The sequence below is a fragment of the Petaurus breviceps genome, unplaced genomic scaffold (genome assembly GCF_028583685.1).
Source record: "Petaurus breviceps papuanus isolate PSGF00001 unplaced genomic scaffold, PetGlider_PUasm1.0 91041, whole genome shotgun sequence".
In the NCBI taxonomy this organism is placed as follows: Eukaryota; Metazoa; Chordata; class Mammalia; order Diprotodontia; family Petauridae; genus Petaurus; species Petaurus breviceps.
In genome coordinates, this window is record NW_027187400.1 from 34449654 (window position 1) to 34472807 (window position 23154).

Consider the following 23154-nt stretch of genomic DNA (forward strand, 5'->3'; position numbering starts at 1 on the left):
CTCTCTCTCTCTCTCTCTCTCTCTCTCTCTCTCTCTCTCTCTCTCACACACACACACACACACACACAATCCTTCAGAGTTCTGTTTCTGGCTAGCCTCTGCTACTTTTCTTCTCCCCAGTAAAAAGAAGGGTTTAATTGTAGGTAAACCAACTTCAGAACTAAACTGAGGACACCATTCCCCTTACAAGGCTGAGTCGCTGCCTCAGAAAACTTCGATTTTTACCCAGCTCACGTTCACTGTGACTGAGCTCTTTTCTTAAAACACCATTTTCCAACAAGTTCATTTTTCAATTGAAAAAAAGTTGAAAGCCATCATTGCAGGGGAATATATTCTTTTTCATTTTCACTAGTTAAGTATTTTTTTAAACATGAAATTAATTTCCTGGGAAAGATGTTTTAGAAATGGTATTGCAGATCCCACAATTTCCATGGCCGCTGAACCTTAGAAGTCTTACATTCACACCAGAAGAAAATGCCTTTCCAATTTCACAAAGTCGAAAGCATGCTAAAGCCGGGAACTAGAAATCAAGTTAACAAGTAAGCAATACACTGTAGTTTCTTTTTTTTGAATGAACAATTCTCTCCGAAATTCATCAGCATGCTAAAGAGCTCTGGGCCTTTCTTTTTCTCCTAAGTTTCCCAGGCTGCTCAGAAGCTGATGATAACAAAAAGTGGCCTTCTCTATCAGGATGTTGATTTCTTCAAATTGTCTAAACAGTTTCTCTCTCCTCTCTGTCTGTCTGTCTGTCTTTCTGTCTTTGTCTCTCTCTTCCATTCCTGGATTCAACCATGCCTAAATTTGTCAAGGTTTCTGTCTTCACAATGTGGTGCTGGAGGCCTATTCTCAGAAGAGGACAGGCACCCGCGTAGGGAGCATGGCTGTTGAATGACTTCAACTCCCATCTCTGATCAGAAACTAACTGGCTGTGGACCCATTTGGTCATTTGTTCCAATGCAGTCTCACTTGTAGGCTGCTTTCATCCCTGTCTCTAGCTCTGTCTCTCCCCCTCTCCCCCATCCCTTTCTTTTCTCTGTCTCTCTCTCTTTCTCTCTCTCCCCCTTCCCCATTCCTTTCTTTTCTCTCTGATCTCTCTCTCTTCTCTCTCTGTCTGTCTCTGTCTCTCTCTCTCTGTCTCTCTGTCTCTCTCTGTCTGTCTCTGTCTCCCCTCTCTCCTCTCTCTCTTTCTCTCCTCTCTCTCTGTCTCTATCTCTGTCTCTCCCCCACTCCCCCATCCCTTTCTTTTCTCTTTCTCTCTCTCTCTTTCTCCCCTCCCCATTCCTTTCTTTTCTCTCTGTCTCTCTCTCTTCTCTCTCTGTCTGTCTCTGTCTCCCCTCTCTCCTCTCTCTCTGTCTCTCTTTCTGTCTCTCTCTGTCTCTCTCTTTATGTCTCTCTGTCTCTCTGTTTCTGTCTCTCTCTCTCTCACTCCCTCTCTCTCCACCCCCTCTCCTATGACTGAACCCTAACAAGACTGGCAGTACCAAAGCCATGAGGGACTTCCCAATTTTTAAGCCATTGGCACAGAAAGGAGATAGGAGGAATAACAAACTCAGCAGGTCAGGGTCAAATACCTCCACCCAGTAGGAGCAGCAGTATTTTACTTTCTTTGGGAAGTACTTTAGCGTTTACTCTTCCTCCAGCCAAAGTCCCGTAAGCTCAATTTTGCTTTAGGAAAGTAGCACGAGCATCGGCAAGCTCAGAGAATAACGGTGCCACAGCGTACAGCTCAGTGGGTGATGATAGGAGAACAGTTCCGAAGCTGAGGCCACTTCACTGCAGAGTTAAGACCCAAATCCTTACAGGCCCCTTCCCTTTCAAATTTAGCTGCCCCCGGCTCTGGGTGGGAGGTGGGGGGGGGGGAGATACCATTGGTTTGGGTTTTTGAAAAAGGGGCTCAGCTTTTCAGCTAGATCTAGTAAAATCCACCGGGCTCAAAATGAGCACCAAAATGCAATTCTCCAGCAGAGAGGGGAAGGGGGATGTCTTGCTTCTGCCCTGCCTTTCTTCCTCCTGTCTTTGAACATCTACCAAATGCCCTGATATTTTGTCTTTGCCCATGTTCTTCATTATTATAGCTTGTCACAGTCTAGTAAGTTTGGAATGTGTTTAAATATAAAAATCATTTACTTCCTAGTTATGCTGTTTGAATCTCATAATGTTTTTATGTCCAAAATTTTAGTCTGCTGAAAGTTTACCTTGTTATTAAATCACTCTTTGCCAGAAATCGCCATTAAATAAACATATAATTGATACCATCTAATATGTACAATAAAAATATATAACATATATAATATGTTCTATTTCCCAAACATTTATTAACTTTCTATGTACCAGATGGAGAAATATGTACATGATTATCTATCTATTCATCCATTTACCTAGTCATCTACCTAACACTTATTTATGTACAGAGAGACAAGAGATACACTGAGAGACAGATATAACATTTTGGGGTTAGATCTGTGATTCCATAAATATAGGTAACATCTAATAAAGACACTTTCTCCATTATATATGTATATGTGTATAAATTTATATATAAATATAATGTTATGTATATTACATAACATTAAATTTAATTCAAACATTTAAGTTCCTAGTATATGTCAGACACGTGTGTGTGTGTATACAAACATATCTTATTTATACATCACATTTCTATAGATAGAGACAAATATAAATTGTTTTTACCGGGTCTCTGATTTTATACATGCAGGGAATTTCTGGCGAAGAAATTCCCTCAATTACATATAATTATATATAATATATACAAATTATGGATATAAAACATGCACACATTTAACTTTTAAATATTACATATTAAGAATTTTAAAGTAATTTTCATACATGATCTCATTTGATCCTCTAAACAACACAGTGTGATAGGTACATATGTATGTCAGTATGAAATATATACATCCACATGATATCTATACATGTTAGATGTATGCCTAGATGACATGGAAAGTGAATTCTCATCAGATCCCCATAGTTTGTGGGTTTCATTCACGCCTTGGGGAGAAGTGGTCCTCATTTTTGGAAAGGAAATGAAGAAAACATTGTTTAAAAAAAAAAAACAAAAAACCAATAAACCGGATTGTTTGGTTTGGTTCCTGAACCTTCTGAGAAATGAGCTGATTACATCTTTAAAGGCATTTTGCAAAGCAGCTGAAATTGTGAGCAGGGGTTTATTTCCGTGTCACTTTCGAAGGAAAAATAATAATCTATTGTTTTAGGCGCCCATTGGAAAATGGCACGTTTATGCCAAATGGTTAATTTTAAATTGCAGGGAATTAAAAATGACATTCAAATGAGAGAACTTTTCCTGGGGAGCAGAGTCAAGATGGAATGGTCTGTACGATGGGTGGATGGAGCCCAGGACCCATCTACGGGCTGGACACTCAGATACACACAGACGGAGACTCCACCACAGGACAGCGGAAACGAAACCAGAAGAAAAGAACCCTCCATCAAAAGCAAATTATTTTGGTCTGGGAGGCACCAGGTTTTGATTAAAAACCAGCCCTGGCTCTCATCAACACAATGCTGGTTGGTGATTGTAAGGCTAATCTTTTATTAAAATGTCTTTGCTTAACGGGCCTAAAGGAAGAGATTAACCTTTGTCTGCCTCGACTTTGGGGAGATGGGGCCCTTTATGTCCATCCTGAGAGCAGCCAATCCCTAGGAAGAATTTGTAAAGCACTGAGGCTGAAGGGATTAATAATACATCGCCCGTGTGCCAGACCTATGGCCAAGCATGGGTTCAGGCTAGGGTTGGTGAGGGAGAGGCCAGGCCCCGAAAGTCTCTTCACAAAGCCCACATCTCCCTTCAGATCTGCCTCTGGCCAGTGGAATGTGTTCGTTTATTTCTGTTCTTCCTGATTTATTGTCAGAGAGAGAGACAGAGAGAGAGAGAGAGAGAGAGAGAGAGAGAGAGAGAGAGAGAGAGAGAGAGAGAGAGAGAGAGAGAGAGAGAGAGAGAGAGAGAGAGAGAGAGAGAGAGAGAGAGAGAGAGAGAGAGAGAAAGAGAAAGACTGTTTGGGCATATTTTTGTGACTTCTTCTGGATAGAAAATGATGGCTTTTAGCCAAGGACAGACTCTACTTTTGCTGGCCTTATTTCCTCTCAAAGGGGCTTGGTGACATTTAAGGCCTGCCTGCCACAGTTAGACCCATGATGGCTGCATGCCCCCCGAATTTGGATTTCTTTCTTCACTTTTGCCATGACTCCTTGGGGGCCTGGGCAGGCCAAGGTTCTAAATGTGGGATCCACTCTGATCTAAAAGGCACCAATGACCATTAACATCTTGCCGCCAACCTTCAAAAGCTATTGGGTCTGTATTTCAAAAAGAGAAGAAAAAGAAGGCGAAAACGAAGAATAAGAAAAAAAAACCCAGAGCAGTGCTGAATAGGGTATATTCTCCACCCCCTTCCTCCTTCTGTGGCCAACTTATTTCCAAGTTTTGGTTTTCTTTCTTAACATTAAAATAAATTCAGGAACAGACCCTGTCTGTGTCTCTCGAAACCTTTCAAACCAAATCGTTTGCTCCTAATTGCAGGCAAAAGAGCCACCCAGGGGTGAGGCTAATGTCTTGAATTTTCCAAAAAAAATTCGGGGGGTGAGGGAAAGCAGAAGCAGGCGATCTGGGGCAGCTGAAGGGTCTTTTCGTCACCGCCCAAAGTGAACGTATATATAGAATACATGATGGATTTTTTCCCCCTTTTTCCCCTTTCAATGCTAAAATGAAAAAAAGGGTAAATTAAAGACTCTGCTTCTAAGACCCTAGTGACGATTGGTAATAATGAGAGGCACACAATTGCCTTCGAAACTGCACACTGTCAGCCAGCTCAGCCAAGGGGAGGCGAGGGGGGGTTGGGGTGAGGGGGTAGGATGCAGGAAAGAAGGTTTCATCCTGAGCTGATCCTGGGGGGTTCAGACCTGTTGTTCTAACATCAAGAAGCTGGATCAATCCTGCTTTTTGTGGCCATCTTCAATCTCTTGGACTCTTTTCATTTCGTCCAGTTGGGTTGACTTGCAAGTCTTGCTTGCTTTGGGACGGAAGGGCAAGGTAGATGGAAAGAAACTACAAAAGACCCTTCTCACTGATGAAGCCTTTTTAGTTGCTGATGTTATTGCTTTTTTTTTTTTAAGGAAATCTATTGATTGGGAACGTGGTGGAAGAGGAGGCTATTTGTAAGAGGAAGCAATGAGGAATTTGAAGATGAAATTATTTAGGACATGAAGGTAAAATCTTAGGGCAAAAAAAAAAAAAGATGCAGACCTTTGGATGGGTTGGTGGGGTTTTGGGTTTTTTTGAGGGGGTCGGAGGGGAGTTATCCAGAACAAAGAATATGTTTATTTCATGAACACTGGGGCAGGGGCGGGTAGGGCAGGAATGAAGAGGACGTGGCTTTCTAATCCAAAGGCATTGGCTCCCCACCTCCATAGTACCCATGAAGGGGGAGGTTGAAAGACTATTCAAAAATCTCTATTTTATAATGAAATCTATGACAAATGTATGTTTTATAATAAAAAAAGCTTTTGGTGTTCCCTTGACTACAGTTTTCTGTTTTATATGTTTTATAATAAAAAAAGCTTTCGTGTTCCATTGATTACAGCTTTCTCTTCTTTGGGGTGATGGTGGTGGTGGAATTAATCTGAGATTTCATTGGTATAGCTAAAGTTTATATAATGCTTACTGAGTGCCAGGCACTGTGTTAATCACTCTACAAATATTATCTTATTTGATTTTCACACCACCTGGGTGGTTTATGTTATTATTAATTATTATTATTATCCTCATTTACAAATGAGGAAAGTGAGGCAGGCAGCAGTTAAATGACTTGTTAGTAATTGTTAGAGACCGGATTGGAATTCAAGTCTTCCTGATTCTCTCTTGCTGTGCTACCAAATGTCCTGGACCTAGGAAACATTTCAGGGACCACCCCCTCATTTCACAGGTAAGGAAACTGAGGCTTAGGGAAATCAAGCCACTCACCCAGTGTCAGATAGCTAGTAAGCATTAGTGGCAGGATTTGAACATGGGGCCTCTGACTCCAGAAGAGAAAGGGTATTTGTAAGAGGAAGGAATGAGGATTTTGAAATGAAGCTAAGTTATTCAAGATGTGATGCACAAATTTTAGGGTAAAAAAAAAAGATATGGATGGATGTTAGTTGTTTTTTGGGGGGGTAGTGGGGAATAAGCAGGACAAACTTTCTAATGTTCTACTGTATACTGTGGGGGTGGAAATTTATGCAGGATATAAAAAATATTTATTATTAAAATAAAACAAATATATTATGTTAATATATGAGCCAATTATTATGCTAATATAATATATATAAATATAAAAAGTAACATAATGCTAATATATATAAATACAAAAGATAATGATAAACTTTAATATCTCATACACATATGCTATATATTCTCCATACTTACATACATACATACACACATATTCTCCAACCCCTCTAAATTCTTATGCTTTCCCTGTTAACGGTTTCCTTTTTAATCCTGTATATAGCTTGCTTTGTATATGTAGTATGATAGACATCGTATGTTTATATAGTATATGTATTATGTGTACATATAGTAGTGGTGTGTACACATACAATATATCTAGTGTATCTATATTAGCATATATGACTATGTAATATGATATACATAGTATGTACATATAGTATATATATACAGTGTTATGTATTAATATAGTGTAATATATGTAGTATGTCTATAGTATGTGGATGTATACATATGTATGTATATTTACACACACATTGTTAATATGTTGGTTCGTTTTTCTTTTGTTACGAGGGGTAGGAAAGCTATATTCTGAAATGAAGGGGATGCCCAACCAAGGACACTGATCATTTTCCAAATTATTAGAGCTTTAAGGAACATTAGAAGCACTTTATTTTATAGAGAAGGTCACTGAGGCCCTTTGAGGTTAAGTGACTTCACCAGATCCCACAGGTAGAAGGTTTCTGACGGGGGATTTGAACACGTATCCTGTGACTTCCAAGCCAGAACCCTTGCCACTGTAGTAGGCTGCTGCTCTGAATGGCATTAGTGTATGGGAGAGGTAGGAGGAGACAGTGGGTGGGATGGGGGTGTGTGTGGGGGGGAAAGGGGTGGATGAAGACAGAGGAGGAAGAGTGACTATTTCAGAAGCCCTCCCCCACCCCTGGGTAATCAATCAACAAGCATTTATTAAGTGATTATTATATACCACTGCCTGTTCTAGGTACTAGGGATACAGAGATAAAAAAGAGAAATCAATCTCAGCTCAGGGAAGTAAGGCGAGTAACAGAGTAAACTACAGTTCATGTTAATGCCAGCAGCACAGGGAGGCCAAGTCTTCTGGGGATCCCCAAAGATATGGTTCAAAGAGCCAATAACTTCAGCTAATAATCTGGGGACACACCAGGGTGATGTCTGGCCATTAGCAGCTTATCTGGAGACCACTATATCCTGCAAGGAGCGAAGGATTGTAAAGGTCTGAATGATAACCGTAGGGAAAGGGAGCTGGCCCTCAGATCTTTACCCTGTCACGGGCTTGAATGGAGATATGTGGGGTCTTCCAAAGAGCCCTGAGGTGCTTGGCTGGAAAGACGCCCAGGCCTCTGTACTGCCGAGGCTCCTCTCTGTTAACTCTCCTCTCCAGGGGGAGATCTGGGGACAGAACTGATAGTCTCTCTCCGGTTTCTCAAACCTGTCTTGGAGCTCTTGGTTTCAGTAAATGGCTTGTTCTTACAAAATTAATGGGACTGATGAGAAGGACTAGGGATTAAGCTCACGTCTCTGTGGTTGGTGCCGCTTGGGCACCTTCAGACCTTGGCTCTGGTCCCAGCTTTGCTCCTCGTTAGCTACGTGACCACTGCTAGCCTCTCCACCTTCCTGGGCTTCCAGTTTCTTCCTCTATGAAATGAGTGGGTTGGCACAGAATCTCAATGATTCCAAGGTCCTTCTCCAATTCTAAACCTAGGAGAGCATGCGGGACATGGGAAGGGATAGGACAGGGATGAAGAGTGGTATTGGAAGAAGAGATATGGAGGTGCTGCAATCTGGAAAGTGGAAGGGAGTGACCTCTTCAAGGAGATCATGGGAGGCATGGTGTGATAACAGCAGCAAAGTGTCCGCTATGTGCCAGGAATTGTGCAAAGTGCTCTACAAATCGATTTGCTCCTTAACAATGGGGGGAGTAGATGCTATGATTATTTCCATTTTGCAGATGGGGAAACTGAGGCAGACAGAAACAACCGATTTACCCCAGGGCTACATGGCTAGTGCCTGTCTGAGGTCGGATTTGAACTCAAATCCTTCCTCATTCCAGGCCCACTGATCTAGACACAAAGCCACTTAAGCAGCCTAAGGTGGTGCAGGGGAAAGGGGATTGTTGTATCTAGACTTGAGGGACCTGAGTCCAAATTTCACTTGTTTCCTGTAACCTCATACATGCGATTTCCCTACCATCAGCCTCAGTTTGCTAATCTTTAAAATGGGGGAGGGGAAGGGTTAGAATAATAATCTCTAATTCCCCAGAAATTAATCTGTTTGGCTGCTTAATTCATAAAGTCAGATAATGTGTAAAGGCAAACTGTGAAGTGCTACATAATGGCTAGCTATTAACAACAACAACGCTATTTGTTGCATTAGGTAGAACTTGTAACAAGGCTGGATGTCAGGAAAATGTCCCCAAAGATCCAAGCCAGGTGGGGGTGGGGTCAATTTGCACAGGAGATCTTCACACAGCACTGGGGAATTTGCAGAGGGGATTCTTTTTGGGGTATGGGTCAACATGGCAGCTAGGGGGCGCCATAATGCACAGAGACCCTGGCTTGGAGTCAGCATTCAAATCTGAACTCAGGCACTTAGTAGCTGGGTGACCCTGGGCAAATCACTTCACCCTGTTTGCCTCAGTTTCCTCATTTGTAAAATGTGCAGGAGGAGGAAATGGCAAACTGCTCCAGGATCTCTGCCAAGAAAACCCCAAGTGGGGTCAGGGAGAGTCAAATATGAGTTAAATAGCAGAATAGCATCGTGATTTAGAGGATCTGAGTGTAAGTCATTTCTTTACTGCTTGAACCACTTAATTTTCCCTCTCCAAGTCTCATAAAATCCTAGGTTTAGCGCTGGGAGGGATATCAGCACCAACTAGTCCAATCGTCCCATTTTACAGGTGAGGTGTGAATCCCAGACTTGTCCAACATCAGGGGGAGAAAGAGGCATAACCAGCATTTAGACTTAAATCCTGTGACTCCAAGCTTGCGACCCTATGCATCTGGCTTAGGGGGGCTGGTTTAACTGACTCCCACCAAGGTGCCTTCCAACTCTGAAATTCTGCAATCCTGCCATGGTGCATTCAATTTTTATTATTATTATTAATAACAAGAAGTTCTAAATAGCTCACGAAGTGGAGATGGGTGGAGGGTATGACTACATTTAGATAGATTTGGTACTGGTTGAATGACCAGGCCTTCAGAATGGAGATTAATTGGTCTTTGTTTATTTGGAGTGCCACAGGATTCTGTCCCGTGTCCTGTTCTGGTCTCCAGCTTTGTGAACCAATAGGGGTGAAGTCATCTGGGGCTTACTTATCAAGTCTGCAAAGGCACAAAGCTAGGATGGATAGCTAATGTGATGACAGACAAAATCCAAAAAGGCCTCGACAGGTTTAGAATGCTGTGCCGAATCTAATTTAAAAAAAATTAGCAGAGATAAAAATACAATTCTATGCTTGCCTTTTTTTAAACCAATGACATAAATACAGGATGAGGGTAATTGTGGGTAGATTAAAGTTCATTAAAAAAGATCTGAGGGTGTTAGTGAAAAATGTCTAAGTGGCAGGGACGGGGGTGGGAGTGGGAGGGGAGAAGTGTTAATGTGATCATAAGGGGCATTAACAGAAGCAGATCATCCAGAAAGATAGAATTTTTGATGGATTTTGGCCCTTAGATTATATCTGACTTCTCCACCCTGCCCCAGGAAGCTTATTATTAGAAGAATTTTGTCTTCTTATAAGATCTCATCAGCCCTGTTTCTCCAACCCATCATTCTCCCTGTCCTGATTAGACCATGTAGGACCATGAACTCCCAAACCACCTCCTTATTTCTTACCTTTTGGTTCTTCTCTAAATTTTCCACTATGCCTCTGATGAACCTCTCCTGTGTGTTGTCTTTCCCCATTAGACTGTATTCTTTTGGAAGGCAGGCTTTTTTTTTGGGGGGGGGGGATAATTTGTATTCTCATTACTTAGTATAGTACCTGTCTCATAGTAGTTGTTTAATAAATGTTTATTGACCATTGATTATCTGGAATTTTGTGCTCATTTCTCATCCCCATATTTTAGGAAGGATATTGACTGGGGTGAACTGAGGCCAGCTTTTAGAGGCTCTGATAGCCCATTGTTAAATCTTCAGTGTGAGCCTTTACGCCTTGGAAATTGGCAAATGCTACAAGACAGGGCTTGATTTATTACTTTGTTGATTATCTAGATTTAAGAAAGTGATGGAAAAAATGTTGGTAATACACATTAAACTTAAAAATGTGTTGCACATTTTTAGAGAATTGGTTGCCAAATATTTACCAGCACACCTCTGAACATTAACAACCTGAAATGCATGTAATAGAGGGAGACTAGAAGGTTGAGATGATTTGAAACTCTCCATACCATGATTTGTTGAAAAGTTCTGGGGAAGAATTTTTATTGTGGGAGGCAGGGAGAGGTGGTGGAGAAGATTTGGGTAGGAGATGATGGCTGTTTTTTACACTTTGATTTTCACATGGAAGAATTACATTTCTTCTGCTTGATTCAGAGGGCTGGAGGGAATCAGGAAAGACATTTTCCTAATCCATTAAATTTCATTGACTTCCTCTGAAGAAACCTGTGAGCCTGGTAGCCCAAGAATTTTTATACTCATTTGAAAAAATGAGGAAACTGAGGTTCAGTGTCCTGCAAAACCAGACCTACCATGTTCAGCACCTCAGGAAAGAAGCAGGCATGAACACTACTAAAAATAACTTAGATGAAATCCATTGATTGGGAAGGGGAGTTAGTAAGGGTGCTCAAGGCAAGTCTTATTAACAATGGTAGCTTCCTATTTTTAATGAATTATATTCTTGCTAAGTAGGAGATCTCTGAATGCCCAAGTTACATTGTTGTCTTATCCTTGTTTCTGGGCCCTGGGCAAAAGTCCAAGTCACCTAGCCCTAGTGAAGGTTCAAGCTACGTGGAGATAGTGAGATGTAAAGCCAGGAATAGAACCCAGAGGAGGAGATGTAGAAATCACTTGGTAAAATCATATATCCACAGATAATTTACAGCCTAGTTTGGTTGTTTTGTTGTTTTTTAAGCAAACACAAGCAAACGAAGAAGGGGGAGAGACAGAGAGACCGAGACAGAGACCCAGAGATGGAGAGACAGAGACATACAGAAAGACAGAGAGAAACAGAGACAGAGAGAAACAACGACTTTGTAGGGTCCATAGGAGAGCTCTTCAGGTTTTGAATAACTGATTCTGTCTTGGACACTACTGAAGTTTTGAATGAGGCTTTGAACTCTTATGAGTTGATTTGATGGTGTGGTAAGGATTCTCTCAATCCACTACCACAAGGGGTCAGATCATGGAACCAAAATAACTCCAATTGCTTTAGCAGCCTGTTCAGAGAGTCCACTGAACCTCTGAGGGTTCTGGACCATCTATGGGTTGGTTCTCTCTGCACCCTGCTAAAGAGAAGAAACATACAAATCCTAAAGCATTTCAAACCCTTCTAAGGCAATGACTTTGCTGGAGAGCAGCCAAGCCCTTCTTGAGAATTTGGCTAAACACAACCATTTAAAAACTATTCTCCCAAAGACATTTCCTGTCCTTGGGTTCTTTCATTCATTCCTTCAGCAGGTACTTATTAAGCACCTACTGTGTGCCAGGCTTGTACTGCAGCATTCTAGAATACCAGTCTTTGCAGCCCTCATTTGCACCTCTCAGGGTAGCCCATAGCATCTGAGGAAGGTTCTAATTAATGTGGAGTTTCCCTTATGGCTAGTTGAAATCTGCCTTTCTGCACCTTTTCCTCATGGTTCCCAGTTCTTCCTTTTGGGTCAAACCCAGCAGAACAACTTCGATGCTCTTTCATATTCAATATTTCATATTCAATGCCTTTCAAACCTTTGAAGACAGCTATGAAGTATAGCCCCCAACTTAGCCTTCTCTTCTCCAGGCTAACTGTCCCTTATTCCTTCTCCTGGTTTCTCTATGCATGACATGATCTCGGGGTCTCACCCCATCCTGACTGGTCTTTTCTAGATTCTCTATAGCCTTTCAGGGTCCTTCCTGAAATGTGGTACCCAAAACAGAGAACAGGACTCCAGATGTTTCGAAGGAAACACAGTCGTTAATTTTACATAGATGAGACTCACATATGAATTACAAGAAGGGGTGTGTTGTAGCTGATTTGTACTGGTTTCTGAAAACCAATTGTTAAATGTGCAGTGTAAGCATTTATACCTTGGAAGGGGCAAATGCTTCAGATCATAGCCTGATTTATCATGTTGAAAATCTAAACTTAAGAAAGTGATGGTGGAAATGATAATAATGCATATTAAAGTTAAATGCATAAAAAGTTAAAGTCTGGGGTCAGCTAGGTGGTGCAGTGAATGGAGCATCAGCCTTGGAGTCAGGAGGTCCTGAGTTCAAATCCGACCTCAGACACTTAACACAAAAACTTGCCCTGTGACCTTGGGCAAGTCACTTAACCCCAATTACTTTCCAAAAAAAAAGTTAAAGTCTGAGTACATTTTTCCTCCCTGGAGAGCTCATTGTTAAACATTTAACCAGACCTCTGGACATAAGTGAATACCACCCATGCAATAACCAGCAGTCCCAAAATGAAGAGTTGAAAGGTTCTTTAAACCCAGAATGTTAAATATTGAATGTTAGGGAAAGGAGTTCCAGACTCACAGGATTACAGTGTTTGAATGGATCTCGAGAGCCATTTAGGCCAACTCATGTCCCAGAAAAGAATCCCCTGCAACACATCTGGCAAGTGGCTGTCCAGTCTAGGCTCAGAGACTTCCAGGGAGGCGGAAGTCACCACAGCCTACATTGGGTCCTTAGAACAGGGAATGTCAGAGTGGGGAGGGCCCATCTAATAAAATCTAGTTCAAAATTCCTCATTTTATAGTGACTTTGTAGGAAAACAAACCTGAGTTTTAGGATCTCAAGCACCCTGACTAGTCTGTCTTCCCTGGAATAAACATTTCATTTTGGAACCATTTAATTCCATCTGCTTCATCGATCAAGGCTTAGCAACAGTCTCCTCATTGGTTAACAAGGAGAAGGTATGGACAGCTCTGTGAAATCTAGTTATCACAAAGGACCAGAGAGTCGATACAGAGCACACTGAAACTACCATAATTGGATTTCAAAGAGTTATTCTGAAGGACATAGATTTCCCCCATGAGTTTCCTCATCCCACATGGACCTACCTGCTCATTAATTTGACACACAGCTAGATTCTGGTCGTCTCGGGAGCAGGCCACCCGGATATACTTCAGCCAGTTCCCATTTCCAGTCTGGTTAGCTTCCACACAGAACTTTTCATTGCCCAGCTCGTCAGCAATCTGTCAGGGGTGGGATGGGGAGAGGGAAGGGGATGAGAAGAGCAATGAGAGAAAAAAAAGGTAATGGTTATTAGAAGTGATGACCCACCAAGGATAGGAAAGCATGCCCAGAGATCTTGACAAAATTCTCATCTACATCATTGCCCTGAACCAGAAGCCCAGTGATTTGGTTGGGTGTTGGTGGAGGATGTAATGATGAGCCATCATCAGCCAGGGATCTATGAAGGGGCCACCAAATTTCAGAGTTTGATGGGCCCTCATGGGCCAATGACTCCAACTCATGATTGACCAAGAATCCCTTCTATGGTATCTCTAATAGGTGGTCAACTAGCCTTTGCCAGAAGACCCTCAACGAGGGCATCTTCTCCCCCCACTCCCCATCTCACCTCTCAACATAGCTCATTCCATTTTGAGTCGGCTCTCATAAATTTTCATGATATCATGTCTAAGGTTTTGTTTTGTTTTTGTTTTTTAGCAGCAACTTCCATGCATTGTTTTTGGTTCTGTCCTTTGGGACTAAAAATAATGAGTCCATTCCCTTTTGTAGGTTACAGTCTTCTAAAGTACCTTGAGGCAGCAAACATACCCTTCTTTGTCCCCCTCCTCCCCCATCTTCTTTAACCTTATTACCCTCTAATTCATTTAATCAATCCTAAGGTGGAACTCGTTTGAGTCAGTTGGTCCACAAGCATTTATTAAACACTTACTATGTACCATGTACTGTGCTAAGCACTGGGTATACAAAGACTGGTAAAACCAAGACCCTTCACCATCTTGTTTGAAGTTGCTGTCTAGCTTGTCCATATTCTTCCTAAAATGTGGTACCCAGATTCCAAAGAATCCCTTATCCAGTCTACTCCCTGCTATTCACACATTCATTAAGTCTAGTGGAAATGATAATATAAGATCTAGGATTGAGGGGAAATGTGGGGTCAGGCTGAAGGATTAATCAATGCTTCCCCCTAGCTAGTTTATTCTATGATGTGATCCCCAGATTCTGTCCAGCCCTGCCATTCACACATTAATCCAGTAGAAACCATAGGAAATTTGATTTGTCTATTCAAGACTTAGGGTTTAGTGGGGAGTAGAGGGGACTGAAGGCTGAAGGACCCATGATGATTTCCCCTAACTAAACAGAGATCACTGTACTGGGCAGGGTAATAACCACAACCACATTGAGTTCCCAGAAAAATGGTGGCAAGTGATTGTAGTCTTGGGCTAATCTTTTCTAAAAGCACTTTGACCTCACAAAGATGGTGTACCAATAAGATGGTTAGAAAAGGATTCGATGGTAAAGGTGTCTACATATCAAAGCCTGGGGGCATTTCTCTGTGGCTCTATAAGGGTTTGAGGTGAGAAGGTGTGTGAGCCAAGCACTGGGATGATTACTTTTATTTTTTTTTTAAACAGGAAAGTCACCGTTTGACACCCCAGGGGCATGAAAAGGCTCAACCTTTCACACCAGGCTGCTAAAGGAACTGGAACAGGGAGAATGGCAAAGTTCTAGCTTTCTCAGGCAGGGTAAGAACCGGAACTCTGAGCCACCCAATTTATGAGAATCTGCCTGGTTTGAGAGTAAAAAACCTTGCCTCTCCCCACTGCTCACAGGGCAGGATTTCCATCAGATTTGCTGTTTCATGAAATGGGATCTACAACCCACAGTGGGGGCAGCCTAGTGGGCTAGGCTCACATCTCCCATATCTCTTTTTCCGCTCTTGGGTCCTTTCTCGACCATCTTAGTTTCCACAATCAAGAACAACAGAAATATTTCCAAGAAGAGAGACCAGGGAGCAGCAATCAATCTTAGCAGAAGTGAGAACTTGATGGAGAGGGGGAGGAGAAGAGGGGGGATAGGTTTCTCTATGACAATGACCAAGGGCTCCCGCCATGTTGTTAACTAGATGTTGGTGAAGTGACCTGCATCATAGAAGTATAGATCAAGAACCAGAAAGAACTTTAGAGACCATCTAATCAAACCCGTCATTTGATAGATGACGGAACTGAAGCACAGTGATTGACTTGCTTAGAGTGTCCCACAGCTACTCTGAGCCAGGATTTGAACTTAGGTCTTCCTGACTCCAAATCCAATGTCCCTTCTACACTATCCCAGAAAGGGGAATGATGAAAAAATAGTTATTAAGTATTTACTATGTACTGTGCACTATGTTAAGCACTGGGAACACAAATATCGGCAAACAATGTTATTCCTTCACTCATGAAACATATCCTGTTAGAGAAAGATGCTTCATATAGGAGACTGATGGCTAGGTGAGAGAATTAGAGAAACATTGACAAATACAGAAATATCATCAGTGGAATAACTATCCCCTGGCCTTTTAACGTGTTCCTTAAGAGCCTACTGTTTGTAGGCTCTTAAAACCTAAATAGTCCCTGCCCTCATGGAGCTTATATTTTACTGGAGGTAGAGTCAACCTATTTTGAAATGGCTTAGAAGGTCTATGAGAACTTGTTTTTGGTGTTATATTTTCTTTTTTTGTTTTGGTGTTCTATTTTATTTTATTTTTTATTTTAAATTTATTTTTGTTTTGGTGTTCTATTTTCTTTTCTTTTTTGTTTTGGTGTTCTATTTTCTTTTCTTTTCTTTTTTTGTTTTGGTGTTCTATTTTATTTTATTTTTTATTTTAAATTTATTTTTGTTTTGGTGTTCTATTTTATTTTATTTTTCTTTCTTTCTTTTTTTTGGGGGGGTGTTTTATTTCCTCAATCATTGTAGGGGACTTTAAATTGTCTCCTTGAAGGCATGGACTTTGCATGTTCCAATGACTTAGTTGTTCTTACATATTTGCAATGGTATCTTCTACAATCCATGGGGTTGCTTTTATTATTATGATTAATTTTGAAATGCCTTGGAGAGAAATATGTCCTGATAACTTTAAGATGTCATTGTTGGGATGATTATCTCTTGTGAAAAATGTAATACTAGGTCAAAGTAATAAAGATGAAATTTCAGGAAAAACACAATAGTATTAATCAATAACTAATAATTATCAATAGTTAACAAGAGTACAGAAAATTAGTGATGAACAGGTGATGAAAATTATGATGATGAAGATGAAGATGATGATGATGATGAAGCCATTAGCCTTGGTACTCCACCCTTAGTCTTTCTGATTGGAGGGTGGAGCCATGAACTTCAAAATCTCCATTTAAGGGTGGAACTCATTACTTTCCAAATCCTCTGCCTCTCCCATGATGCTCCCTGGCACCTTCCCTGCCCATCCCTTTGCCCTCTAGCTTCCTTTTATGTATTTTCTTCCTCCATTAGACTGTAAGCTCCTTTAAGGCAAAGATTGTCTTTCTTTTTTTGTATTTGCATCCCCAGAGCTTAATGGTATCTGGCACATAGTAGGTCCTTAATAAATGCTTATTGATCAGTTAGTGATGATATTGATGTTAAAGACAGTTGTGACTTCCCAAAGACCGTTAAATCCAACATGTTATATTTGAGAACCACTGATTTAGGAGCAGAGGAGTAAACTAAATTTAGAGAAACAATTTTTCCACGTGTGACCATTTAATCCATCTATCAGAATGTATAGTTGTGGATGTGGAATGCCGAGACTCAGAATTGGAAAGGACCGATCGAGTCCAACCCCTCCACTCCACTAGCTGAATTGTTTATAAGGCAGCTTAACCAAGAGGTCATTTGGATTCTGCTTGAACACCAAGGATTGAACTTGACTTGTAAAGTCCTTCCTAGCTCTAATTCTATGGCTTGCTTCTAAGGACGAGGGACTCACAACCCTAGGAGATAGTCTAGGACATCGCTAACAGAAAATCCTTCCTTCCACCGAGCTGAAATGTACTTCCTAGTGGTATGTTTGCCTTCTGATGCTGCACAGAAGCACTATCTCCATTGTATAGAAGAGAAAGCTAGAGATCAGAGAGGCTGGGTGACTTGGTCATGATCACACAGCTCGTGAGTGTGTTGGAGGTGAGGTTTGAACCTTGAACTTCTGGACACCGAGGCTAGTGCTCAACCCACCACACCACTGTTTCTCTAATGCCTCGAATATCTTCCCATATGTGGAGACAGCAGTCACGTCCATTTCAGGTTCCAGCTGAAATCACACCTGGATTCAATCCTTCTGCAGGGTAGAGATGAGGCGAGCATCCATCAGGCTAAGAAGGATCTCGGCCACCATTCCAATCGGCCCAGAAAGAGTACTTCTGATCTCCATGTCCCGTGCTCAGAGGGAATCAGGGCTTGCCCTCTTTTGATCAGGACACACTTCCTTAAAGCAGAAACATCTGGGAACCGCAGAAACCTCAATTTGAACAGGATGGAGGGGGCATGTGTTCAATATAACTGTGAAGCCAATCATAGGCCAGGGTGGGGGTGGGGGAAGAGGGATGGAGGAGGCTTCTTCCGAACGAGTCAGGAACCCCGATGCCAAAACCAGAGAAATGGAGAGCTTGGGGGAAATCTGGTTCATCAGTGACCCATGGATGGAAAAATCCTTACACTTAAAATCTTTGTCTTCGGTGCTTTTCATCTCACCTTTCTGTTTCCTTTTCCCTCCCCCTTCAAATCCCAGAATCTCATGAGTCTGAAAGGACCTCAGAGGGTAGATTAGCTTAACAAAGTAACAAAAAAAAAATACGGTGCTTTAAAGTTTGAAGACAGAATTCACTTGATCCTTACAACAGCCCTGGAAAGTAGATGTTACTATTACCCTAATTTTGGAGATGAGGAAACAGAGACCTTGTCCAACACTGGCCAGCCAGGAAGTGTCTGAGGCAGGGTTGGAACCCAGGTCTGCCTGATTCAGCCCTGTGATCTTTCCAATGAGTGGTCACCGAATGGAAGAACTCACATGAGTAAGACCCTGTTAGCTTTTCAGATAGCGCCAATATAAGGATGTTATTCCTCATATTAAGTCTAGCTTCATCTCTTTGCAACTCCCACCCACTACTTCTACTTGGCCAAGAGGAAACATAAAAGTCTAATCTGGACAGCTCATCAGATGTTTGGCAGTCACGGAGCATGTGGCCCTCAGTCTCCCCTTTTCCAGTTTAATGTTCCTTGGTTTTTCAAGTGGTCTTTACATGGCATGATCCCAAGGCCCTTCACCTTCATGCTCACCCCCTTCTGAGATCTTCAATCTGATACACACCCTTCCTTGAAGGACCCAGAACCAAATATAGGATCCTCTATATATACATTGCCTCTAACCTCCCTGATCCTGAACACTGCAACTCTCACAACGGTCTAAGTTTGGAATAAATTTCTTTACCATCATGTCAAATTGTGGATTCATATTGAGTTTGGGGTCCACTGAAACCCTCAGAATCTTTTCAGAAGAACTGCTGTCTAGTCACACTTTTCTTATCCTGAATCGTGTAAAGTTGATTTATTGAAACCAAGTCTAAGATTTCAGTCCTCCTCCTCTTTAGAAGCCCCAGTCCCCTTCTAGAGATACTGACACATGCATTCATATGGCAATATTAGGGGCTTAGAAAATCCATCTAGTGATCAACAAGAATGCAGCAAGCACTTTGTGTCTGGTTTGGGGTTCAGTGTTGGGGAAATAAAGATAAAAAAATTTCCCTGCTCTCAAAGGAAATTTCCCCCATTTCCCCCAGCCTCACCCTTTTAGGAATACTTCCTCTTAAAAGTGGAATTTGGAGAGAGGATAAGTCTTAGTCTCCAAAGGAACAAATGGTAGGAATTCAGGTGCTGGGAGTGTTTGGTTAGGGGGATTCTTCTGAGAGGCAACAGAGCACTTGACATGAGGTCAGGGGGATCTGAGTTCCAATCCCATTTCAGATACTTGTTAACTGTGCAGCCCTGGATAAGTCACTTAATCTCTGTGCCTCATACGTAGAATGGGGTTGGACTCCATGGAGTCTAAAGTCTCCTCCAGCTCCAGATTTATGATCCTTCAATTCATTAGCACATTACCAGGTGGTGGGGTAAGCCTAGGCTAGAGGAGGAAGTGATGGCTGAGCTTGGGTGTGATTCATACAGCTGAGGGGGAGGGGGAGAGGCAAGCCCTGAATTCACCAGCTGTGCAGCAGAGTGTCCCTTCAGTTCGTGTACTCTGTGGCTGACACCTTTCTACAGTACCCACCCTCCCTCCTACACTCCTGCGAGGCTCTGCAGGAAATCAGCCGAAAATATCAACAAAGAACTCTGTGGTTGGTTTCACCTTGAACTGATGCGCTCACACAGAGGCAGCCTTTCTCTGCCATGGGGAGGCCAGGATGAAAGGGGAGCTTAACCCCAAGAGTCACAGCAGGCCCCAAGGGGTTTCCGATCAGTGTGAGCTGGAGGGAAAAAAATCTGAAAACTGCTACTTGTGAATTCCCAGCATCGCCTGCGACTTTCCTAAGGGACTCTGGCCAGGCCTTAGCCCTTCTCTGTCTCCTGTAGGAGACCTGGGTACTGGAAAGAGAGACTGGCTGCTTCAAATCCCGATCCCGATCGCAATGAGAAGGCAGCTTAAGCTTCCTTCTGTGGACCAGGTCTGGCTATTATTATTATTATTATTATTATTTTTCTCCCTCCCCCAAAGTAGGGGCTGGTCCTCCAGGGCTCTCATTCCATCACATCCTTCCAAATTGCCCAAGGGATCATAGGATCATAGGCCTGGTAGGGACCTGAAGGATTATTTCATTCAACTTGAGTTTTAGAGAGTCAGTGACTTGTCCATGGTCACATGGTTACTACTACTACTAATAACAATGGCTATTCACAGAGTGCTTTAAAGTTTGCAAATCACTTTACATACATAGGTATGTAATAGTTCATTTGATCCTCACAATACTGGGATGTGGGTGCTGTTATTGTGGCCATTTGACAGAGGAGTAAACTGAGGTTCAGATCAGGGAAGTAATTTGTCAAAGGTCTCACAGGCAATAAGTAGTACAGCCAGAATTGGAACCCAGGTTCTCTGATTCTGACTCCAGCATTCTGCAATCACGGGGATCCCAGAAGCCTAGAATTCTTGAGTTGAGAAGGACCTCAGAGGTCATCTAGTTCAGTTTATATTCCTTTGTCCTCCAAAAAAAATAAAGAGTACCTCTCCTCTCCTCTCCTCTCCTCTCCTCTCCTCTCCCTCACCTCTCCCTCACCTTTCCCTTCTCCCTCAGACACTTCTTAGTGGTGTGACCTTGAGGAAGTTACTTAATCTATGTGAGTCTCAGTTCTCCCAACTGTAAAATGGGGGTGAAAGGCAGCATGGTGTACAATGTAAAGAGCTGACCTCGGTGCCAGGAAGCCCCAGGCTCAATACTTGTTCCTAATGCACAGGTGCTGTCCAGCCTCAGACAAATCATTTTCAGTGCATAGAGAGGAAATTCCCTGAGCCTAAGGCGGCAGAGGACGTGCAAATCTTCACTTGTAAAATGAATTTCCTCCCTGGGAGGAGTTTACTACACCAATGAAATCTTAGACTTGCTCCAAAAGAATGGCATCGACCTCACAAGGTTGTCTGGAAGATCAAATGAGATGCTGTGTACAAAGAGCTTTGCGATCTGAAAGTGATGTCGATAGGGGAGCCATTACAATATCATTTTATAGCAATCATATAAACTTATATTTTATTGTTCTTGTTGTCGGGTAGTTTCTCTTTGTGATCCCATTTTGGGGTTTTCTTGGCAGAGATACTGGAGTGGTCTGCCATGTTCATCTCCAGCTCTTTTTACAGATGAGGAAACTGAGGTAAACAGGGTGAAATGACTTGCCCAGGGTCACATAGCTGGTGTCTGAGGCTGGATTTGAACTCATGAGTCTTTCTGATTCCAAGCCTGTTGCTCTGTTCACTGAGCCACATATCTTCGCCCTATATTTTACAATTTAATATAACAAAAATAATAGTGGGAGAGGCCATAAGGCATAGTGACCAGAGAGCTGACCTCAGAGCCGGGGAGGACCTCCATTCAAGTCATGTTTCTGACACACGCTAGCTGTGTGACTAAGCAAGTCACATGATAATGATGATGATGGTGGTGATGATAGCTAGAATCTATATAGAACTTGAAGGTTTACAATCAACTTTATAAATATTATCTCATCTTATCCTCACCACAACCCTGGGAGGTAGTTGTTATGATTACTCCCATTTTACAGATGAGGAAACTGAGGCAAACGGGGTGAAGTGACTTGCCCAGGGTCATGTAGTCAGTATGTGCCTGAGGCAGAATTTAAGTTCTGATCTTCCTTATACCAGGTGCAGTTCTGGGCAAGTCTCTAAGTCCTTATGTTGCACAAGAAGATAAACTTGTATTGGGAGAATCACCTATGCTGCTGAATAATAATAATGCAAATGAAATATAAATATAAAATATAAGAACAAATAGAATGGAAACAAAATATAAATATAAAAACACTGATAAAAGAAGAAGAATAGGGACAGAGTCTAAATCATATCCAATCTCTGTCCTATTCTTATTATTTGGTTGTACTCTGTAAACATGGAGAGTTTTATGACAGATTCAGAATTACTAGAAATTACAGAAAAAGTTATCATCAGGACCCTATACCTGTTGACTGATGAATATTATTCCAGGAAATAGTAAAAATTGCAGTACATTCCTACGGGGATAACGTTTAACATCTACTAGATGCATATAAAGATGTAATCGCTGACTAGAAATTTATACCCATCTCTTGCTACTGTTTGTAAAGTAATAGATAACAAATCCCTTTACTCCAAAGACATGTCGAAATATCCTTGAGAATTCCACAGATAAACTGTACTTGAATCAGAGAATCAAAGAGACAGAATCATGATCTCCAGTCACCTGGTCATACCAGAGAGCCAGAAGAAGATAACCACGAAGTTTTCATAGTTGTTGTCACAATGAATGCTCATAATCGCCAAACTACATGCAATGGGACAGACCCCAAGTAGAGAGAGTTAGTGGAAGAAATGAAACTGGGTGGAAACAGGGCATGGTATCCATCATCCCCATCCTTCTCTATGTTCTAAGAGTTATCTCAAAGATAAAGAACTGCTTACATCCTGATACTCTAATTCAATCACAGCTGAGCATTCATGTTGTCCATTGGCTCAATAGTCCACAGAAGATTAGACAAAAATCATAATGGGATAGAGACTTATCTTCAGTCCATTTGTATCTGAACCCCACAGAGGCAGATGAGAAAATGAGAAAGCAGCGATGGTGAAACTGACATTTAGATAGTGCCTTAGAAGTTATAAAGTGCTTTGTACAAATGGTCCCATTTGATCTACTTAATCCCAACTCACATTTCTATAACTCTTTCTTAGGTTTATGGGGTTGCCAATGCAGATATTATTATCTTCAAATTATCTATGAGGAAACTGAGGCACAAGTTAACTTGTTTAAAAGATTTACTCCAGGTCAAAGAAGTCCGGGGGCTGGGACTTGAAACAGGTTCTCTGGCTGGAGGAGGTTCTCAAAGTCACCCAGGTTCTCTCCATTCTGCCACAAGGGTTCTGGGATTCCTCTCCCTTGTTTTCCTGCCGAAGACCATGCTTGGCTGCACTTCCTACTTCAAGATTCCCCCATTGCCACTGGAAT

At 41.8% G+C, this 23154-nt stretch overlaps 1 protein-coding gene across 1 annotated transcript in view; it reads right to left on the reverse strand.

Annotated features, from left to right (window-relative positions):
* The window catches only part of PRDM16 (PR/SET domain 16), a 657978-nt gene that overhangs the window by 82787 nt on the left and 552037 nt on the right, over positions 1–23154 (reverse strand). The window contains exon 4 of the mRNA XM_069078277.1: positions 13489–13623. Within this exon, the coding sequence (XP_068934378.1) occupies positions 13489–13623 (135 nt within the window). The remainder of the gene's footprint in view (positions 1–13488; positions 13624–23154) is intronic.